The sequence below is a fragment of the Cricetulus griseus genome, chromosome 4, assembly GCF_003668045.3.
Source record: "Cricetulus griseus strain 17A/GY chromosome 4, alternate assembly CriGri-PICRH-1.0, whole genome shotgun sequence".
Lineage (NCBI taxonomy): Eukaryota > Metazoa > Chordata > Mammalia > Rodentia > Cricetidae > Cricetulus > Cricetulus griseus.
In genome coordinates this window covers 79,277,721-79,293,955 of record NC_048597.1, presented here as the reverse complement: position 1 = coordinate 79,293,955, position 16,235 = coordinate 79,277,721, and the positions used below count along the sequence as shown (strand labels likewise).

At 51.5% G+C, this 16,235-nt stretch overlaps 1 protein-coding gene across 2 annotated transcripts; it reads right to left on the bottom strand.

Annotated features, from left to right (window-relative positions):
• Positions 1-1,636: 1,636 nt before the first annotated feature.
• Positions 1,637-15,196, bottom strand: Slc29a4 (solute carrier family 29 member 4). 2 transcript variants are annotated; one of them, XM_035444799.1, is made up of 10 exons: positions 15,028-15,196; positions 11,382-11,513; positions 10,494-10,607; positions 9,461-9,589; positions 8,456-8,530; positions 5,872-6,116; positions 4,985-5,126; positions 4,689-4,876; positions 3,583-3,823; positions 1,637-2,033 (listed from the first exon to the last, which is right to left on the bottom strand). In XM_035444799.1, exons 1-10 carry the CDS (start codon positions 15,194-15,196, stop codon positions 1,891-1,893), a joined length of 1,578 nt encoding a protein of 525 aa, XP_035300690.1. In that variant the 3' UTR covers positions 1,637-1,890. The 2 variants fall into 2 exon arrangements, with proteins under 2 accessions (XP_035300690.1, XP_035300691.1); XM_035444800.1 differs by having other exon boundaries at positions 8,456-8,525; positions 9,461-9,552.
• Positions 15,197-16,235: the final 1,039 nt, after the last annotated feature.

The window sequence follows — 16,235 nt, the reverse complement described above, 5'->3', positions numbered from 1 at the left end:
CTCTATTGCCATCTGGCGGCCCCCTATGGCATCACCACCACCCTGGCCTTGATTCATCAGGCTGCCCAAGGAGGACCCACAAAAGTTGCACACTATGTGGGTGCCTGAGACTATAGGATTTATGTGGCTCTCCTCCATGGCCCCATTTTCCAATCCCATTCCTTGGGGATCCAGAAACAGAACAATGAAAGGATGTTTCTGGGCCTGGGGAGGTAGCTCATGAGTACTAGTGTTTGCTATACAAGCATGAGGAATGAGTTCAAATCCCCAGAAATCACTTCAAAAAAATGAGTATGGCCAGTGGGTGGTAGCAGGTGGATTCCAGGGGCCTACTGGCCAGCCAGTCTAGCTTAAAACGTTGAGCAGGTGTGATTGAGAGATTGTAGATAAGTAAGGCAGAAGGGACATGACAGTGGACATTGAATGTCTTTCCTCTGGCCTCTGTACACATACATGTACACCGTGTGTGTGTGACACACACACACATACACACACACACACACACACACACACACACACACACGAGTAACCTGCCTCTCAGCCCCAGGTGGATAGAGCCTGGACCAAGCCACTTCCCTCTGAGGTCTCCTTCCCAGTGCGCAAGCTGCATCCATCTCCCATCCTCACGGGCCAATGGTCAAGGCCAGTGCAAGTCACAAAGATGCTCAGCACCAGGCACAAGAGCAGGCTCCTGACCAACCATCAACTCTAAAAACACACAGCTCAGGGTAGGTGGGGTTGCTGCATAGGTGCGACTACAAATGTCTCCTCAGCATTGTAGAGAAGACTTAATCCACGGGGACCCTGTTTTAATCCCCCCACCCTACCCCAGTGGTTCAGTTTCCACCACTCCACCCACAAACACCTCACAAGGGACAGCAGTGGGCAGTCTCTGCCATCTTTAATGGCCAGTGCGGTACTCCGAGGACACACAGGTAGACGGGACACAGCAGGGATTGGTACAGGGTGGTCACAGCTGGGGCAAGAATGTGTGGAGAGGCAAGTAGTCCTGGCTCATCAAACGAGAGGCCCAACTGTCAACCCCACCACCCAGTGACCCCACTCCTCAGCTTGCTGCCACTTGCCAGGGTTTCAAGTGCATCATGTCATTGCTTGATTCTCAATGGACAGGGGCAGGGTGGCCTAGGGCAAGAGTGGTTCTTGGCTGTCCCTGCATTATGGATAGTTTGAGTGGAGCTGGGGAGGGACTTCTTTGTTAAGTGTGACCCTTAGCCTGTGCTCTAGAGGGGTACATGGAGGAAGTCCTCCACCTCAGGTGGGTGTACCCAGATCAGCTCTGTAGCTACGACTATGGGAGACCTGTGTAGCCCCAGCAATGAGTTTTCCAATCGTAATGGTGTGTGTGTGTGTGTGTGTGTGTGTGTGTGTGTGTGTGTGTGTGTGTGTTGTCGTCTAAGAAGGGACAAAATGGCACTGGGGACTGTCCCTTTCCTTCACGATTTCTAATATTCATGAGGATACGTCACTTACCCAATAAGTGAAAACCACATTAAAGACCATGGGACCTTTGTAGCAGACCCCATAGAGGGGTCATAGGGAAGGGAGTCACTCAGACTGGTGGTCAGCCCTTCTGGGTGGCTTTGAGTCTGAATGACCCCATCATGCTGACGTGACAAATGTTGGGCTTCTGGACATAGAGGGTGAAGGGCAAGTGTCTGACCAAACACAGGACATGGGGGTAGGCAGCGCCCCGGGTGATGAAGACATGTCCCAGCTGCAGTGGGCAACTGGAATGAAGTGGCGAGGTGGCATTAGTGGCGGCCAGGACCCCGCAGGCACTGAGGCAGGGGTGGGGAGGGTCCTCAGGCCTTGGGGTGACTGGCCTGAGCAGCCCTCCCTGGGCGGTGGGTAGGATCAGATGGGCCTGGCTCAGGGGCCGACAGGGATGGAGTCGTTGGCGGTGGCTGTTTGGAAGCAGCTGCTGTGGGCATCACGGGTGAGGCTGTAGGTGCAGTAGGCCACAGCGGAGCCCAGGGTCAGCCCCGACATATAGGACACAGTCATGGTGTTTCCTGTGGGCAAGAGTGACCAGAACAGGGGGCGAAGAACAGCCATGGGAGCTGAGGCCACAATGTGCTAGGTAATCTCTGTGGCCATGGCTCCTTGGGTGTGTACTACGGTGACAATTGTCAGTGTCCAAGAGCTTGTGACCCTGTGACAGCCTGTGTTAAAAGATTCCTCCCCTAGAACCCATTGTTGAATTTTTGGGTCTTTTAGGAGTGATCTCACTGGAGTCTCAGGCCTTGCCTAGTTCTCTGCCCTTCTCTCTCTTTCCTTCCTTATTTTTTTCCTCTCTTCCCTCCTCTCCCTCCCTCCCTCTTTTTCTCTTCACTCCTTCCTTTCTCTCTTTCTAGTCTTAGAGATAGAATGTGTAGCCTTTCACAAGCTAAGCCAATTATCTACCACCGAGCCACATCCCAACCCCTTACTGGGGGATTCTAGGCAGGTGCTCTACCACTAAGCTCCTCACCGGGGGATTCTAGGCAGAAGCTCTACAGTTGAGCCACATTTCCTGGCCTCTTTTTATTTTTTTATTTTGAAATAGGTTCTCACTTACCTCAAATCAGGAATCCTCCAGGCTTAGCCTCCTAAGTAGCTAGATGACAAGCCTGCATCATCTGGCTTCTCCTTTCCATTTTTATCTCTTGCCTCCTGCCTCCTCCTTGGGAACAATTCAGTATGTCCCCACATCTGACCTGGATACCCTTCCCTTCACCTCCCTATCCATCCATAGCAATACCAGCCTCGCTTTCAACAGTAGGCCCCCAAACTGGGAGCTCCCCTTTAACTCTCTTAGGCCTCATCTCTCAATCTATCAGCTAACCCTGTGAACCACTGAAATGGGTTCTAACACCAGCCCCTCCGCCGCCACCACACAAGCCCATCCTCAGGCCTGGAACACCGCAGAAGCTTTGGAATAACCTTCTCATCCCTGTCTGTTCCCACCCCATCCACCTGGCCTCCACCTGGCCTCACTGGGAGATCCCAGGCAGGTGCTGTACTACTGAGCTGTGCCTCAGGGCCTTTGCACATACAGTTCCCTCTGCTTGGATGCCATTCCTGGAAGCTTCCTGTACCTGTCTCCCTCCAGGGTTTTGCTCAAAAGTCACCTCCTCAGTAAGTAAGAGGACAGCTTGCAAAATTGTTCTCTTTACATCATAGGCCCCAATCCCTATGCCTGCTCCTACTTCTCAAACTAACATAAGCCCTAGGACTTACCACTGTGAAACACACCACATCTATTTGTTATCTGTTTATTGGCTGTCTCCATCTCAGGACCATAACCCTGCACATGGGGGCAGCATTATGAACCCACTGCCTAGGAGAGTACGAGACATACAGACTCCCCACATAGCAGCTGAATGAGTGAGTGAATGAATGAATGAATGAATGAATGAAATAAAGAAATTAATTACAGATGTCCTCATACCTACAACTTCCTTGTCACTTAATGTTTAGGACAAAATACATTTTCTCACTCACTGGCTGCCCTTGGCTTCTCCAGATCTCAGTTTCCTTGCTAGAAGGGCATTAGGCTATCCAGAGGCCAGCAAGTCTTACCTGCCAGCTCCCGCTGCTTGGGGCTCACTTTACCCGCTGCCAGGATCATGGGCACACTGCCAAAGTAGCCATTGCTGATGCCCATAAGCAGTGAGAAGACACAGGGCCAGGCAGGGTGGCGTAGGGCAGGCATGCCACTGGGGTAGACACACAGGATGAAGAGGGGGATGAAAACCACACGCAGGCAAGAACAGGCAAGTAGATGAGTGCCCCGCCAGTCCACCGGTAGGGCCGCCAGGATCTGCAGATAGCGGAGAGTGTGGGTCACCCACCTAGCCAGGAGCCTGTCTCCCCTGTCTCCCCACCAGGCCCTCAAGCTACACCCTGTCCCAATCACTTGTTGCTCCATCCAGTTCACTTTACAAGGCCCACCAAATCTCATATACATTTTTTCCTCTTCAGTACTGGTCAAGGAGGATGAGAATATGCTAGGCAAACACTCTACCACTGAGCCATGTCTCCAGCCCCTCACTGGGGGATTCTAGGCAGGTGCTCTACCACTGAGCCATACCCCAGCCCCTCACTGGGGAATTCTAGGTAGGTGCTCTATCACTGAGCCACAACCCAGGCCCTCACTGGGGGATCTAGGCAGGTGCTCTACCACTGAGCCTTACCCCTGAACCTTACTGGGGGGTTCTAGAGTACTTCTGAGGGGTTTGAGGGCGTGGCTCAGTGGTAGAATGCTTGCCTGAGAAGGGCAAGGCCCTGGCTTCCATCTTTCATACTCCATACAACACAGTAATTGCAAAAAGAAACATGGCTTATCTGAGCTGCAGGGTGGCTAGGGTCCCACTCCAGTCCTGGCCACCAATCCCATCTACTTGTGTGACAGATGTATTACCCAGCTGGCAGCTCATGCCTGTGTCATCCTCAGAGGGATCCACTAGGGTCCATGAGGTAGGAGAATTGGGGCTGACCCTAGCCTGAGATGCAGTTGATGCCATAGAGACCAGGCAGGGGCTACACTCAACAGGACAGGGTTAGAGATGGCAATACTCCATAGCTTCCACCCTCCCCACCTGGAACTCACATGTACCCTCAGCCTGGGGTTGTTCCAGAAAGACCAGAGCCTTCCTGGGGTTCCCCAAAGCCACCCTGTGTCTCACCTTTCCCACGAAGTCTGACAGGTTGAACACGGCCATGACCAGAATGGGCAGCCACTCGCCCAGCACACAGTGGCGGATCTCGGACTCCAGGCCGGGAAACAGGCACAGTGTAATGAAATAGGTTACCGCAATGGACAGCATGTCAGCCCATATGACCCGCGCCACAACGTATCGGTGCAACAGCAGGGCTGGGGGAATTGAGGCTTGTTAGAGGGTGGTACTCATGGGGTCCCCGCTGTCTGCAGCCTAGGCGACAGCCACACATGCCATTGGGCCCCACAGCGCCTCACACTTACCTCTGAAGGTGGGCCAGCTCCGTTTGACCCGTGGCCGAGGCACATCAAAACGCATGTAGGCGCCACTGTTGCTGTGGATCACCTCATGGGCTGGGCTGTCCTTTGGGGACCTGCTGCTGGACAGGGATGGAGTTTGGTGCTCCTGGGTAGAAAGGCATGATGGGAGTCATGGGCCAGGTACCCATGGCTAATGGTGGAGCTGCAGTCAGCCAGACATTCAGTTAGCACCTGCTGTGTGCACTTCCTTATCAAGGGACAATGTTTACCTGCCCTGTTTCCCTCCACCCAGCCAGTAGTCACCAGCAGCAGCCACCTCTAAGCCCTAAGGTGGGTGGGAGCCGAGGTGGTATGCAGCACATAACCACCAGAGGGCACTCTAGCTTTCCAGAACTGTGAATTGGCTTACCCAGGCTATAGCTACTCAAGGAGTCGGTACTAAGGCCACCCTTGGAGCAGTGGTCTGTGCTAGGGTCCTCTAAGCTGGGATGGAAGGGAGTTCATCACAGGATTCCCTTGCCTCCTATCTACCCGACTTCCTTGGACCCCACTTTCATGACCCTGGTGTTCTCCCCCGTTAGGTTCTGGGGATCTACCACATACCCTGGGCTCTTCGCCCTGGCTATAGCTGGAAAACCGTCACCTCCTGCTGTCCTAACAGGGTATCCTAGCACCTGGGCCACAGAAGCTGAAGAGAGCCTCAGGCCATAGATGTGGGATGCCACAGTTGGTGGAGGGTCACAGTCAACCTGTGGTGCCACAGAATGGAATGTCTCAGAGTACAGAAGCCAGCCTGCAGCCCGAGATCGTGGGACCAAGAGCAGAACCAACAGGGAACTCTTCAGGCACCTGTGTGGGAGGAGGAGGCCAGGCCAGGCCACCGCACTTACGAAGTGTATGTCTCCTGATGCCACGTCATGGTGCACTCGATAGCCAGCCCGGATGGGGCGGCTGTCACGAGGCCGTGTGGTGTAGTAGAGCACAAACCGGCTGCGCCGAACCAGCAGGTGTAGCAGGAAGCACAGCAGCTCCAGGCCCGCGGAGACCAGGAAGAAGATGATGGTGCTGGCCCGCTCGTCTGGTAGCAGCAGTTTAGTGAGGATCCTGCTCAGAGAGATCATCACCCCTGCTGTGCCTGGAGGGGAGGCAGTGACAACTGAGCGGTCCCAATGCCTCTCTCACCCGTGTCACCCCACCCAGGCTCTCGTCCCACCCCTACCCCATCCCATCCACCACTAGTCTTTCTTCATTGAGCGCTACCCACTCCATTTGCCCAGTGCTCTATCCAGTCCCAATCCACTGTACCCAGTCCACCAACCCACAAGGCCCCCTCATCCCGACCAAGCCCCAGCTTCTCCCAGCCCCACTCTACTTTGCTGAGCTCCAGCAGTTCCATCCTGTCCAAGGCTCCAACTTCTCTCCAAGCTCTCCCCCAACCACTCACAGCCCCTTGCCCCATCCTTGTCTCCCCGCCCTCAGCCCAGTGAGTCTGATCTCACCAGCCCCACTTCTAGACTCACTGCCTGTCTATCCATCCAGCCTGCTCAGCCCCCTGTCCCCCCCAGGACTGCTGCTGCTCCCACCAACCCCCTCCTGACTCTATGATCTCACACACCAGTGTCACTGAGAATTTGCTGGGTGTCCTGCCCTGAGGTCCTCCACAGGGAGGACACAAGGCCCCGCCTTCCTAGGCTTGATGGAGAGAGAGACCGTGTCAAGACACGGAAACACACAACAGTGGTTTCTGTGGCAGAGGATGTTGTCCAGAGGAGAAGGATCAGAGCAGCCTTCCCTGAGGGGGGACAGCTAAGCCAGGGGGTCTACAGTACAGGAGTGCCAGGCACACAGACTGAGAGTGAGCACTCTAAGTGAGTAAGAGTCACGAGTGTGTGTGAAATATTGAGAGGTTCCACTCACCACCACCACCATAGAGCAAGGGGCAGCTGGCAGAGGGTGTCAGGGTTAAGGCAGGCAGGACTGCTGCAGAGAGTATGTGGAGTTTTGCCTAAGTACAACCCATAGCCGCAGAGCAGTGTAGGGCAGGACTAGTCATGTCTGCCACGAGCTGATGAAGATGGGCAGGGCTCTGAGCAAGTCTGTTTTGAGGGGCTCTTGGCTACTGCATTATAGCCCCAAATCAGTACATCAGCACCATCCTGATGGCCTAGCCTCACCAATTCTAACACACAATCTACTAGTTTGGGCTAGGAATGTGGCTTAGTTCATATAGTGCTTGTTAAACATATGTGACATCCTGGGTTCCACGTCCAACCCTGGGTAAATAAGAGTATGGTGGCACATGCCTGGAATCCTAACACTTGGGGGTTGGAAACAGGAGGATCAGAAAGAAGTTCAAGGTCATCCTCAGCTATATAGTTGGAAGCTAGCCTGGACTACATGAGGTACTCTCTTAAAAGAACAACAAAAAATGTCTTCTGGCTTGCAAAGCTGTCTGTGTGCTGGCCACACTCCAGAAGTCAGCTGTAGGTGGTGAGGTTTGATGCTCCAGGCAATACATGGCAGAGGAAGCCTACAGAAGGCCTCCAAAGAGGCGATGTGGAGAGCAGCCTGAGGGTTATGACAGCTGGACCCAGCTTCTTGCTGAATTGACTAGCTATGGACTAGAGGGTGGGACAGACCTGTTCCGAATCTGCCAGAGGCCCTTTGAGGTCTGGGCACTGGGTGAATGTCAGGCTTCTGCAAGGGTGCTGTGTGTCAGAGAGGGGCATCTGGGATGTGGCTAAGCAGACAAAAGGGTTAAGTAACAGAGTGATAAGCAAGGGGTGGCTGGTGGTGGAGGATGGGGGGCGGGATCTGAGGAAGACTTGGTCCTGCGTGCACACACAAATTTCTAAAATCAAAACACTCCCTCCTAAAAAAAAAAAAAAAAAGAAGGAAGGTTCAAAAGACTCAGGACACAAGATTCTCAAGGCCCCTCCTCAAGGTTATCCAAGCAGTAACAACTGCTGGAAAAGGGAGATTCTCCCACCAGCAGAACTGCCTGCAAGCTGTGCCAGGAGCCCAGAGACACAGCTTTCCCCAGCTAACACCGGGGCTGCAGCTGTCTCTGAGTCATCCATGCTCCTGCAAGTCAGCCCTAATAACCTCAGAGGTGCAGCAAAGCTAGACTGGGTGGAATCTTTCTTTTTTGGTGTACCAATGGTGCCCTATCTCGGATGAACAGACATTTGATTACATCTCTCTGAGAAAAGTCACACCACAGGCACACAAATACACCCAACTGCATGCTCACTGGAACTGTGACTGTCATACTCCAAAGGAATTCCACACTCTAGAAACCTGGCACACACAGGTGTGCACACGTATCCCTCCCACCCAGTGGTCCATCCCTCACCAGCGATAGTCACTATCCCCAATTCAGCATGTGTAGAGCTTTCTGGTTCACCTCCCTAACCAGGGTATGCCCAATAGGATTCTCAGACTGGTGCCCCTTGGGAGGGTCTCAATACTCACTCTCTCCAGTCATCACCCCCTGCGTGTACCTCTTGGGCAGTAATCCCGTGTAGCCATAGAAGCTAGATTGCTGCACTTAAGAGAGAGAGGGAGGAAGTGATCAGATACCATTTGTCGCTGGCTGACACAGAGGCAGTGTGGACCTCCTATGCTATGTTAGCACAGGAGGGCAAGTGCTCAGAGGCTAACACCAGAGCAGGGTGAGGTTTAACACAACCGTACAGCAACACAGGAAAAAAAGAGTGTCACCCTCAACGTAGCACACACACAGTGGCCACTTTCCTGGCCCTGGGACCCAAGGTCACTGACAAGTCCTGTCTGATGGGAGTGGAGATGACACATGTCCCTTGCTGGATGAGACAGGGCAAACTTACTGTCAGCCCCCCTTTTTTTTTTTCCCCAACAGCAGTGACAGTAGAGGCTACCTATTGGTTGAAATGGGGCTGTCAACCTTAATCCCTGAGTGGCTGTATGGAACACCGCTCCCACCCCATTTCTGAGGGGGCTGGACCATGCAGCAAAAGCAAGGAAGAGCTGAGTGTGTGGATGTACACATGTAATGTCAACACTTGGAAGCTGGAGGTAGCAAGATTAGAAGTTCAAAGTCAGCCTGAATTGCTTAAGACCCTGTCTCAATTTTAAAACAAAAGGAGTGAGCTGGTGATACAGTTTAGTTAGTACAGAGTTTGCCTAGCATCCATGATGCCCTGGCTCCATGCCCAGCACTACATAATTTGGGTGTGGAGGTGCATGCTTGTAAGTCTAGCATTAAAGAGGTGGCAGCAGGATGATCCCGAGTTCATGAGAACCAGGGGGCTGCCATCCAAACCTGTGCCACATAAGAGTCACCTTGGTGCATATGAGGGTTTGTGTGCATGTGTGTGCTGTGTACATGTGCTCTGGTGTGTCTATAGACATGTGGCCAGCAGCTGAACTGACTCATCTTGTAGGGCCACAGAGCACTTGGGCTCAGCCCTCCTAGTGCATCCTGACCCCACTCCCTACCTGTGCATCCAAAGGCCACAGTGCCCACAGCAGCCAGGTTGATGGCATAAGCCTGATCGTGCGAGAAGAGCTGAAGCCACACATCACATATGCTGATGAAGAGCAAGGGACCCAAGGCAAGGAGGTAGCCTGCAGGGGGCAGAGAAGTCATGAAGGGCATGGTGAGAGCCCCTCCGTCACCCCATTTTCTAGAGAGGTAGGCCTCAAACACTGTGGCTACCTGTCCCCTAGAATATTAGGCAGGTACAAGACTCCAGGAGAGCCGGGCAGTGGTGATGCATGCCTTTAATTGTAGTACTTGGGCGGTAGAGGCAGGCGGATCTCTGTGAGTTTAAGGCCAGCATGGTCTACAGAGCAAGTTCCAGGGCAGCCAGGGCTACACAGAAAAACCCTGTCTCAAAAAACATAAACAAGGGCTGGAGAGATGGCTCAGTGGTTAAGAGTGCTGACTGCTCTTTCAGAGGTCCTGAGTTCAATTCCCAGCAACCTCTTCTGGTGTGCAGACATACATTCAGGCAGAACACTGTATACATCATAAATCTTCAAAAAAAAAACCCAAACAAACAAAAACAAAAAAACAAAAGAAGCAGAAGCAGAAGTAGCAGGAGAAGAAGAAGAAGAAGAAGAAGAAGAAGAAGAAGAAGAAGAAGAAGAAGAAGAAGAAGAAGAAGAAGAAGAAGGCGGCTCCAGGAGATTCTACAGGGAAATTCTGGGGGCTTCCTGGAGGAGGAGTCATGGGAGATGAGCCCTGAAGCTGAAAACCACTGTGCAGAGAGATGGAGAAGGGGGGGGGTGTGCTTATGTATGGACCTAGGGATGTAATGTGGGGGTCACAAAAGTGAAGGCGCTTGCTATTGTACTGGCAAGTGGCCTGACCGTGACTTCTAACCACAAAGCCCACAGTGGTCCTAGAAAAAAGCATGTGTTTCACAGACAAAGCTAGGAGGCTGCATGGGCAGGTGCCATGGGCTAGCAGCTCCCAGGAAGAGCTTGGAGCCTATGGGAGGGGACAACACAGGGTGACTTTGAATACCTGTGGTGATCCTAGTGTGCAGGTTCAACCTCTCCACCACAACGTTGTTTAGAAGCACAGCCGCCAGTGCCACCAAGATATAGGTGAGGCTCATGTCAAACACAATGGAGGTCCCTGGATACAAGAACGAAAGTGACTCTGAGGGACTTCCAACCTCTGCACTCATCCCTGCAAGGGCTCTTCACTCTCCCCAAGGGGCTGATTGCTCAGAAGGAATAACTGGCTACCCTGAGGTCACTCAGCAATGGCCAGTGGCGCTAAAATTCATATACTTGACAGTTGTCCCTTGGCCTGCCATGTTGGTCCCTGGCTAACTCAGCCTCCACCTTTACAGAGGTCCATAACCCACCTTTACTCCCTGTTGAGGTTTAAATGTGAAAACGTCCCCATGGGTCCACATGCTGGAACACTTGGTCCCCAGCTGCTTGAGAAGGCTGTGGAACCTTTAGGAGGTGGAGCCTCACTGGAGGAAGTAAAATTTTATAGGGGGAGCCACTTCCAGTTCACTTTCTGCTTCTGAGTGTGACTGCAATGTAACCAGCCAGCCTCTCACTCTCTCTGCCAAGCCTTCCCTGCTTTCCCTTTCAGGGTGGACCATATCCAGCAAACCATGAGTCAGAATAAGCCCTTTCTCTCTTCAGTGGCTTTTGCCAGGCCTTTTACCATAGCCACAAGAACAGAAACTACTACGCTCCCCAAATAAAGGCCATGCCACAGTTACTCATCTACCCAGGGTGGCTCCCTGCTGTCCCCAACACCACACCAGCCATTCTCGCCATTCTCTCCATGCAATATTTCCAAGCAGGGTCCTGTCCCTTGGGATTCCCAGAAGGCCGTGGTCCAGGCAGAGTGGCCTTTGAGGGCAGTGTGGATGGCAGAGGAACCCACCTGGGTACTTGTGATGAAGGTAGTCCACATCAGTGATAAAGCTGTTGTATGGCAGTAGGAAACCCACACCAGCCAGCAGCATGGCAAAGTAGATGGCATGGTACCGGTCGTCTGGCACAGGCTCCTCTATGGCTAAGTGGGAAAACACCAGGAGAGACACCACTGAGCATACTCAGGCTATGGCCATTACACCAGGGCCGCCATTTACCACCACCACAGCCCATGTCAACCACCAGGACCCCAGCCTCCTGCATTACTGTCTTCAAGGGCACAAACATCACAGCCACAGTGACAACCAATCTATTTATTGGTGTGTGTGTGTGTGTGTGTGTGTGTCACATGAGTGCAGGTGCCCACAGAAGCAGAGGGCAGCCCATTTCCTAAAGTTAAAGCTATAAGAAGTTGTGAGCCACCTGATGTGGGTGCTGGGAACTGAATTTGGGTCCTCTGGTAGAGCAGAAAGAACTCTTAACCTCTGAGCCATCTCTCTAGTCCCTTAAAATTTTTTTTTAATTTAAATTTTAGCCAGCCGTGGGGGCACATGTCTTTAATTACAGCACTGTGTAGGTAAAGACAGCTGGATTAAAGATGTGCACTACTGTGCCCAGGCTTTTTACATGAGTTCTGGGATTGAACTCAGGTCCTCACACTTGCTTGGCAAGTGTTTTACTCATTGAATCATTTCCCAGTGATAGCCAATTGACCCAGTGATAGCCAATCTCTATTGTCAAATAGACAGGGTTTAGACTCATGATGGAAAAAAAAAACTCTGGCCATGTCTTGAATGAGTATCTAGATTGGGTAAAATGAGGTGGGAAAACCCACCCTGAATGTGGGCAGTGTGCACAGTACCAGTGCCATGGCTGGACTGAATGGAAAGGAGAAAGTGAGTTGAACGAGCTCTCACAGCAATGAGACAAGTAACTAACCCAGTCACTGTGGTCACCATGAGGGCTGTACCTGCTGTCTATTGTCACAGCCACTGCCCACCCATCACAACCACCCTAGCCACAGCCACTGGAATGGCAAGCTTGACCAAATAGTGGGGTGGCCTTCTGAGGACCCTGTGATGGGATCAGCCAATGGCAATGCTTTGTGGGGCTGGCAAGGTCTAATGTCCTAATGCAGTGTCCAGGATGGGCAGCTGTCTCCCCAGATGAGATGCTGGAATTCAGGAACTAAGGTGAACATGGAAGTGATATCTGTTATTGTCCCTTTAACAACTACTGACAAAAATGCTCATTTCTGTCACTGCTGATATGGTGGGTTTCTTTCTTTCCTTTTCCTGTCTTCTTTCCCCAAGCCCCAATAAGACTCCAGGTTGGCCTCCAACTCTGTATAACCAAGGATGTAGCCAAGGATGACCTTGAACAGCTTCTGATCCTCCTGGCTCTACCTCCTGAATGCAGGGATTACAGGCATACACTACCATACTTGATTTATCTGATACTAGGGGTTGAACCCAGGGCCTCACACATGCTAAGAAAACTCTACCATGACCTAGGGTGTTCCAGCTTTGACAACAAGACACCATGATTCTGTTGTTTGAGGCATAAAGGCTTGCCATTCTGGCCCTGACTAAACAGCCAAAGAAGACCTTTGTGCATGGGGATTGATTCCAACCATCAAAGGGATGGCAAGTCAATGCTGTCTATAGGAAAGAAAAAGAATGTGCCTGGTTCTGGGTGTGGTGGTGCACGCCTTTAATCCCAGCACTCGGGAAACAGAAGCAGGTGGATTTCTGTGAGTTCGAGGCCAGCCTGGTCAACAAAGGGAGTTCCATGACAGCTAGGACTATTATACAGAGAAACCCTGTCTCAAAGACAAGCAAGCAAGTCAATAAACAAACAAAAAAGAATATGCCTGGCATATGAGAGGGCCTCTTGGTCTCTTGTGGTATCTTCCATTCTCTGTTTTATAGCTAATGGGAGTCCCTTCAAGAACCCAATGCAAGAACCCAATGCAAGTAGGGTCCCTAATGCCCCAAGCCTTCAGAAATACAGGCTCAGTCACCTGCCAGGTACGGAGCTGTGGGCAGGGAGGTGTCTGCTGCTGGCAAAGGGAACCTCAATGGACCAGTGAGAGAGCCCATCATGAACATATGCTATGAGCACATGGCTGATGCTATGAGTATATGTGTGTGTTGGGGTGCACATGTAGGGGTCGGTGGGTGACATCATGTGCTTTATTCTATTGCTCCCCACCTTATTTTTGAGACAGTCTTCCGCTGAAGCTGGAGCTTCCCAATTAGGCTAGACTGTCCTGAGAGCAGCAGACAGCCTCTGGCTGGGACAACAGTTGCTCACCACTATACCTGCTTTGTTGTGTTTTTTGTTTGTTTTGGTTTCGAAATTTTACTTAATTTTATTTTATGTGTATAAGTGTTTTCATGAAAGTATATTTGTGCACCATATGCATGCTGGTGCCTAGAGGCCAGGAGAAGGTGTTGGATCCCCTGGAAACAGAGTTACAGATGGTTGTGAACCTCCATGTGGGTGCTGGGATCGGAACCTGGGACCTCTTAAATGCTCTTAACTGCCAGTGCTCTTAACTGCTGAGCCATCTCTGCAGCCTACATACCCCATTTTCATATACATTATGGGGATTGAACTCAGGTCCTCATGCCTGCATAGTAGCCCTCTATCTGGCTGCTAACTTTTTTGACATGTGTGTACATGCCATAGAGTGCATGTGGAGACAACTTTTGCAGTCAGTTCTCGATACCATGTGGATTTGGAGATCACACTGGTGGGAACTGAGTTGGTAACTGGTACACTGCAGTGTAGCCTCCATCACCAAGGGCACTATAACCATAGCCTTTACAGTTCAAGTTGGTGCTGATGCCCAAGCACCATCCACTTCATAGCCTGTCAGGGCCCTTCCCCCACCATGTCTATTGTCATCCTCAGGGGCTGGCACTGAAGTGATTCTATCCCCTCTGCACAGGAATTCTTTATAACCCAACACAGGGCTCAGCCAGCAGAATTCCACCACATAGGGACAAAAGGGCCAAGAACATTTCTGAGCCAGAAGGAGAGCTACTACAAACAACCATCCACACAGATGCTACCTCATAGGTAGCTCCCGAGTTCCCAGGATGGAGCTAAGGGACACTATGAATTTTGCTGCAGCTGCGTTGAGGACCACACCAGGCACTGTCCCTCAAACATTCACAAAGTCCCCAAGCAGGTGAGGGACGGTGGCAGGGCTGAGCCTGAACCCATCCTACTCCAGACCTTCTCTGCAGATCCAATTGCATAGTAGGTTGGGACAGCTTGCGTTGGGGAAACAGGCTTGGGGATGCCTAGGTCTTTGTCCCAGACCACACAGTAGAATTGAGAAGCAGCTATTTGAACTTCACTTCTAAGCCTGCTTCATTCCCTGCAACCAGGAACAGTTTGCTTTGAAGAACAAATGAGAAAGAAACTCCACAGCCATGGCCTGTCACTGCTGTGGATGGCCACTAGCAGAGGTCACAAGACACAGTGCAGAGCCGGGCATGGGGCGTAATTGTTACCCTAGGCACCTAACTCATCCTGATTGAGTCTCAGTCTCCATGACAACCTGAGGCTCCTGAGCCCCAAAGACTGATGGGAAGGCCATGTGGCCAGTCATGGCCCTGAGGCAGACAGTATCACTTACTCACCAGAGTCTGTGAAAGTGGGAACACCCCTGACTCGGACACTTGGATCCTGAGCGTCCTCTGCTGTTCTTTCCAGCTGGAAGTTGTCAAAGCTGAAGCTTGTTACCACACTCTGGCCAGATGTGGCTGCCATGCAGGGCTCCTTGAGGCGCTGGCTTCCAATGGAGCCCATGGCAGATTACTCTGTGAGGAAAGGAAAAGCGGTGAGGGGAAGGGACACCATGCTCCCACAGTTAAGTCATCAAGCCTGCCTACCTGGGGGTCATCCTGTCCACCATTCCTCACCCATTTGTTTACTAGTTTGAATATATTGTGTCAACCTGGGGTGAAGCTCAGAGACTCACACATGCTATGTTCTACCACTGAGCCACACTCCCAGCCCCTCACTAGGGGATTCTAGGCAGGTGCTCTACCACTGAGCTATATCTGCTTTGTTTTGAGATAAGGTTTTGCTCTGTAGCCCAGGCTGGCCTAGAACTTGTGATCCTCATGCTTCAGCCTCCCAGAGCTGGTACTACAGGAATGCTCTATCACATCTCTCTTTATTACTCCCATCCTTTTAAAAATATAATTTTGAAAATTCTTATTATTTTTAATTATATGTGTGCCTGTGTACATGAGTGCTGGTTCCTGAGGAACGTAAAGGGTTCAGATCCCCCTTAGAACTGGAATCATGAGCAACAGTGAGCCACCTGACTTGGGTGTTGGGAACCAAACTTGGTTCCTCTGCCAGAACAGTATGAGCTCCTAACTGCTGAGACATCTCTCTCTCCAGCCCTGTTTCTCCTTTGATGTTTCATCATGAAGGATTCAAACTCAGCAGTGAGGTGATGTGACCTTGCCGGTTGCTATGGAAACTGGGTGGGAAGAGCAGAGGCTACAGCCCAGGAACCCAGTTCAGAGGTCTTTGTCCCAAGAGCAGCTAGGTGGCCTTCATGCAGGAGAAAACACTGGGCAAAGGAGACATATATATATATATATATATATATATATATATATATATATATATATAATATGGAGTGGAAAAATAAATTGGAGTTGGAATGCCAGGACACAGTGAGCAATCAGAAACAACGGGTGACATTACGGAGACTGTTTGCCAACCTAGAGGGGCAACTGTCTCACTTACCCTCTGCCTCTGAAAGGAAGGTGCTGCTACACATTCCTTAGCCACCAGAAGTGAGCCATGAAGGGTGAATAATGCCCACTCT

Coding starts and splice junctions, on each gene's coding strand:
- Slc29a4 (XM_035444799.1), bottom strand. CDS start 15,196: ATGGGCTCCATTGGAAGCCAGCGCCTCAAGGAGCCCTGCATGGCAGCC. Junction 4,877..4,984: donor GAGCTGGCCCACCTTCAGAG/GTAAGTGTGAGG, acceptor CAATTCCCCCAG/CCCTGCTGTTGCACCGATAC. Junction 3,824..4,688: donor TGTCAGACTTCGTGGGAAAG/GTGAGACACAGG, acceptor CGCTATCTGCAG/ATCCTGGCGGCCCTACCGGT.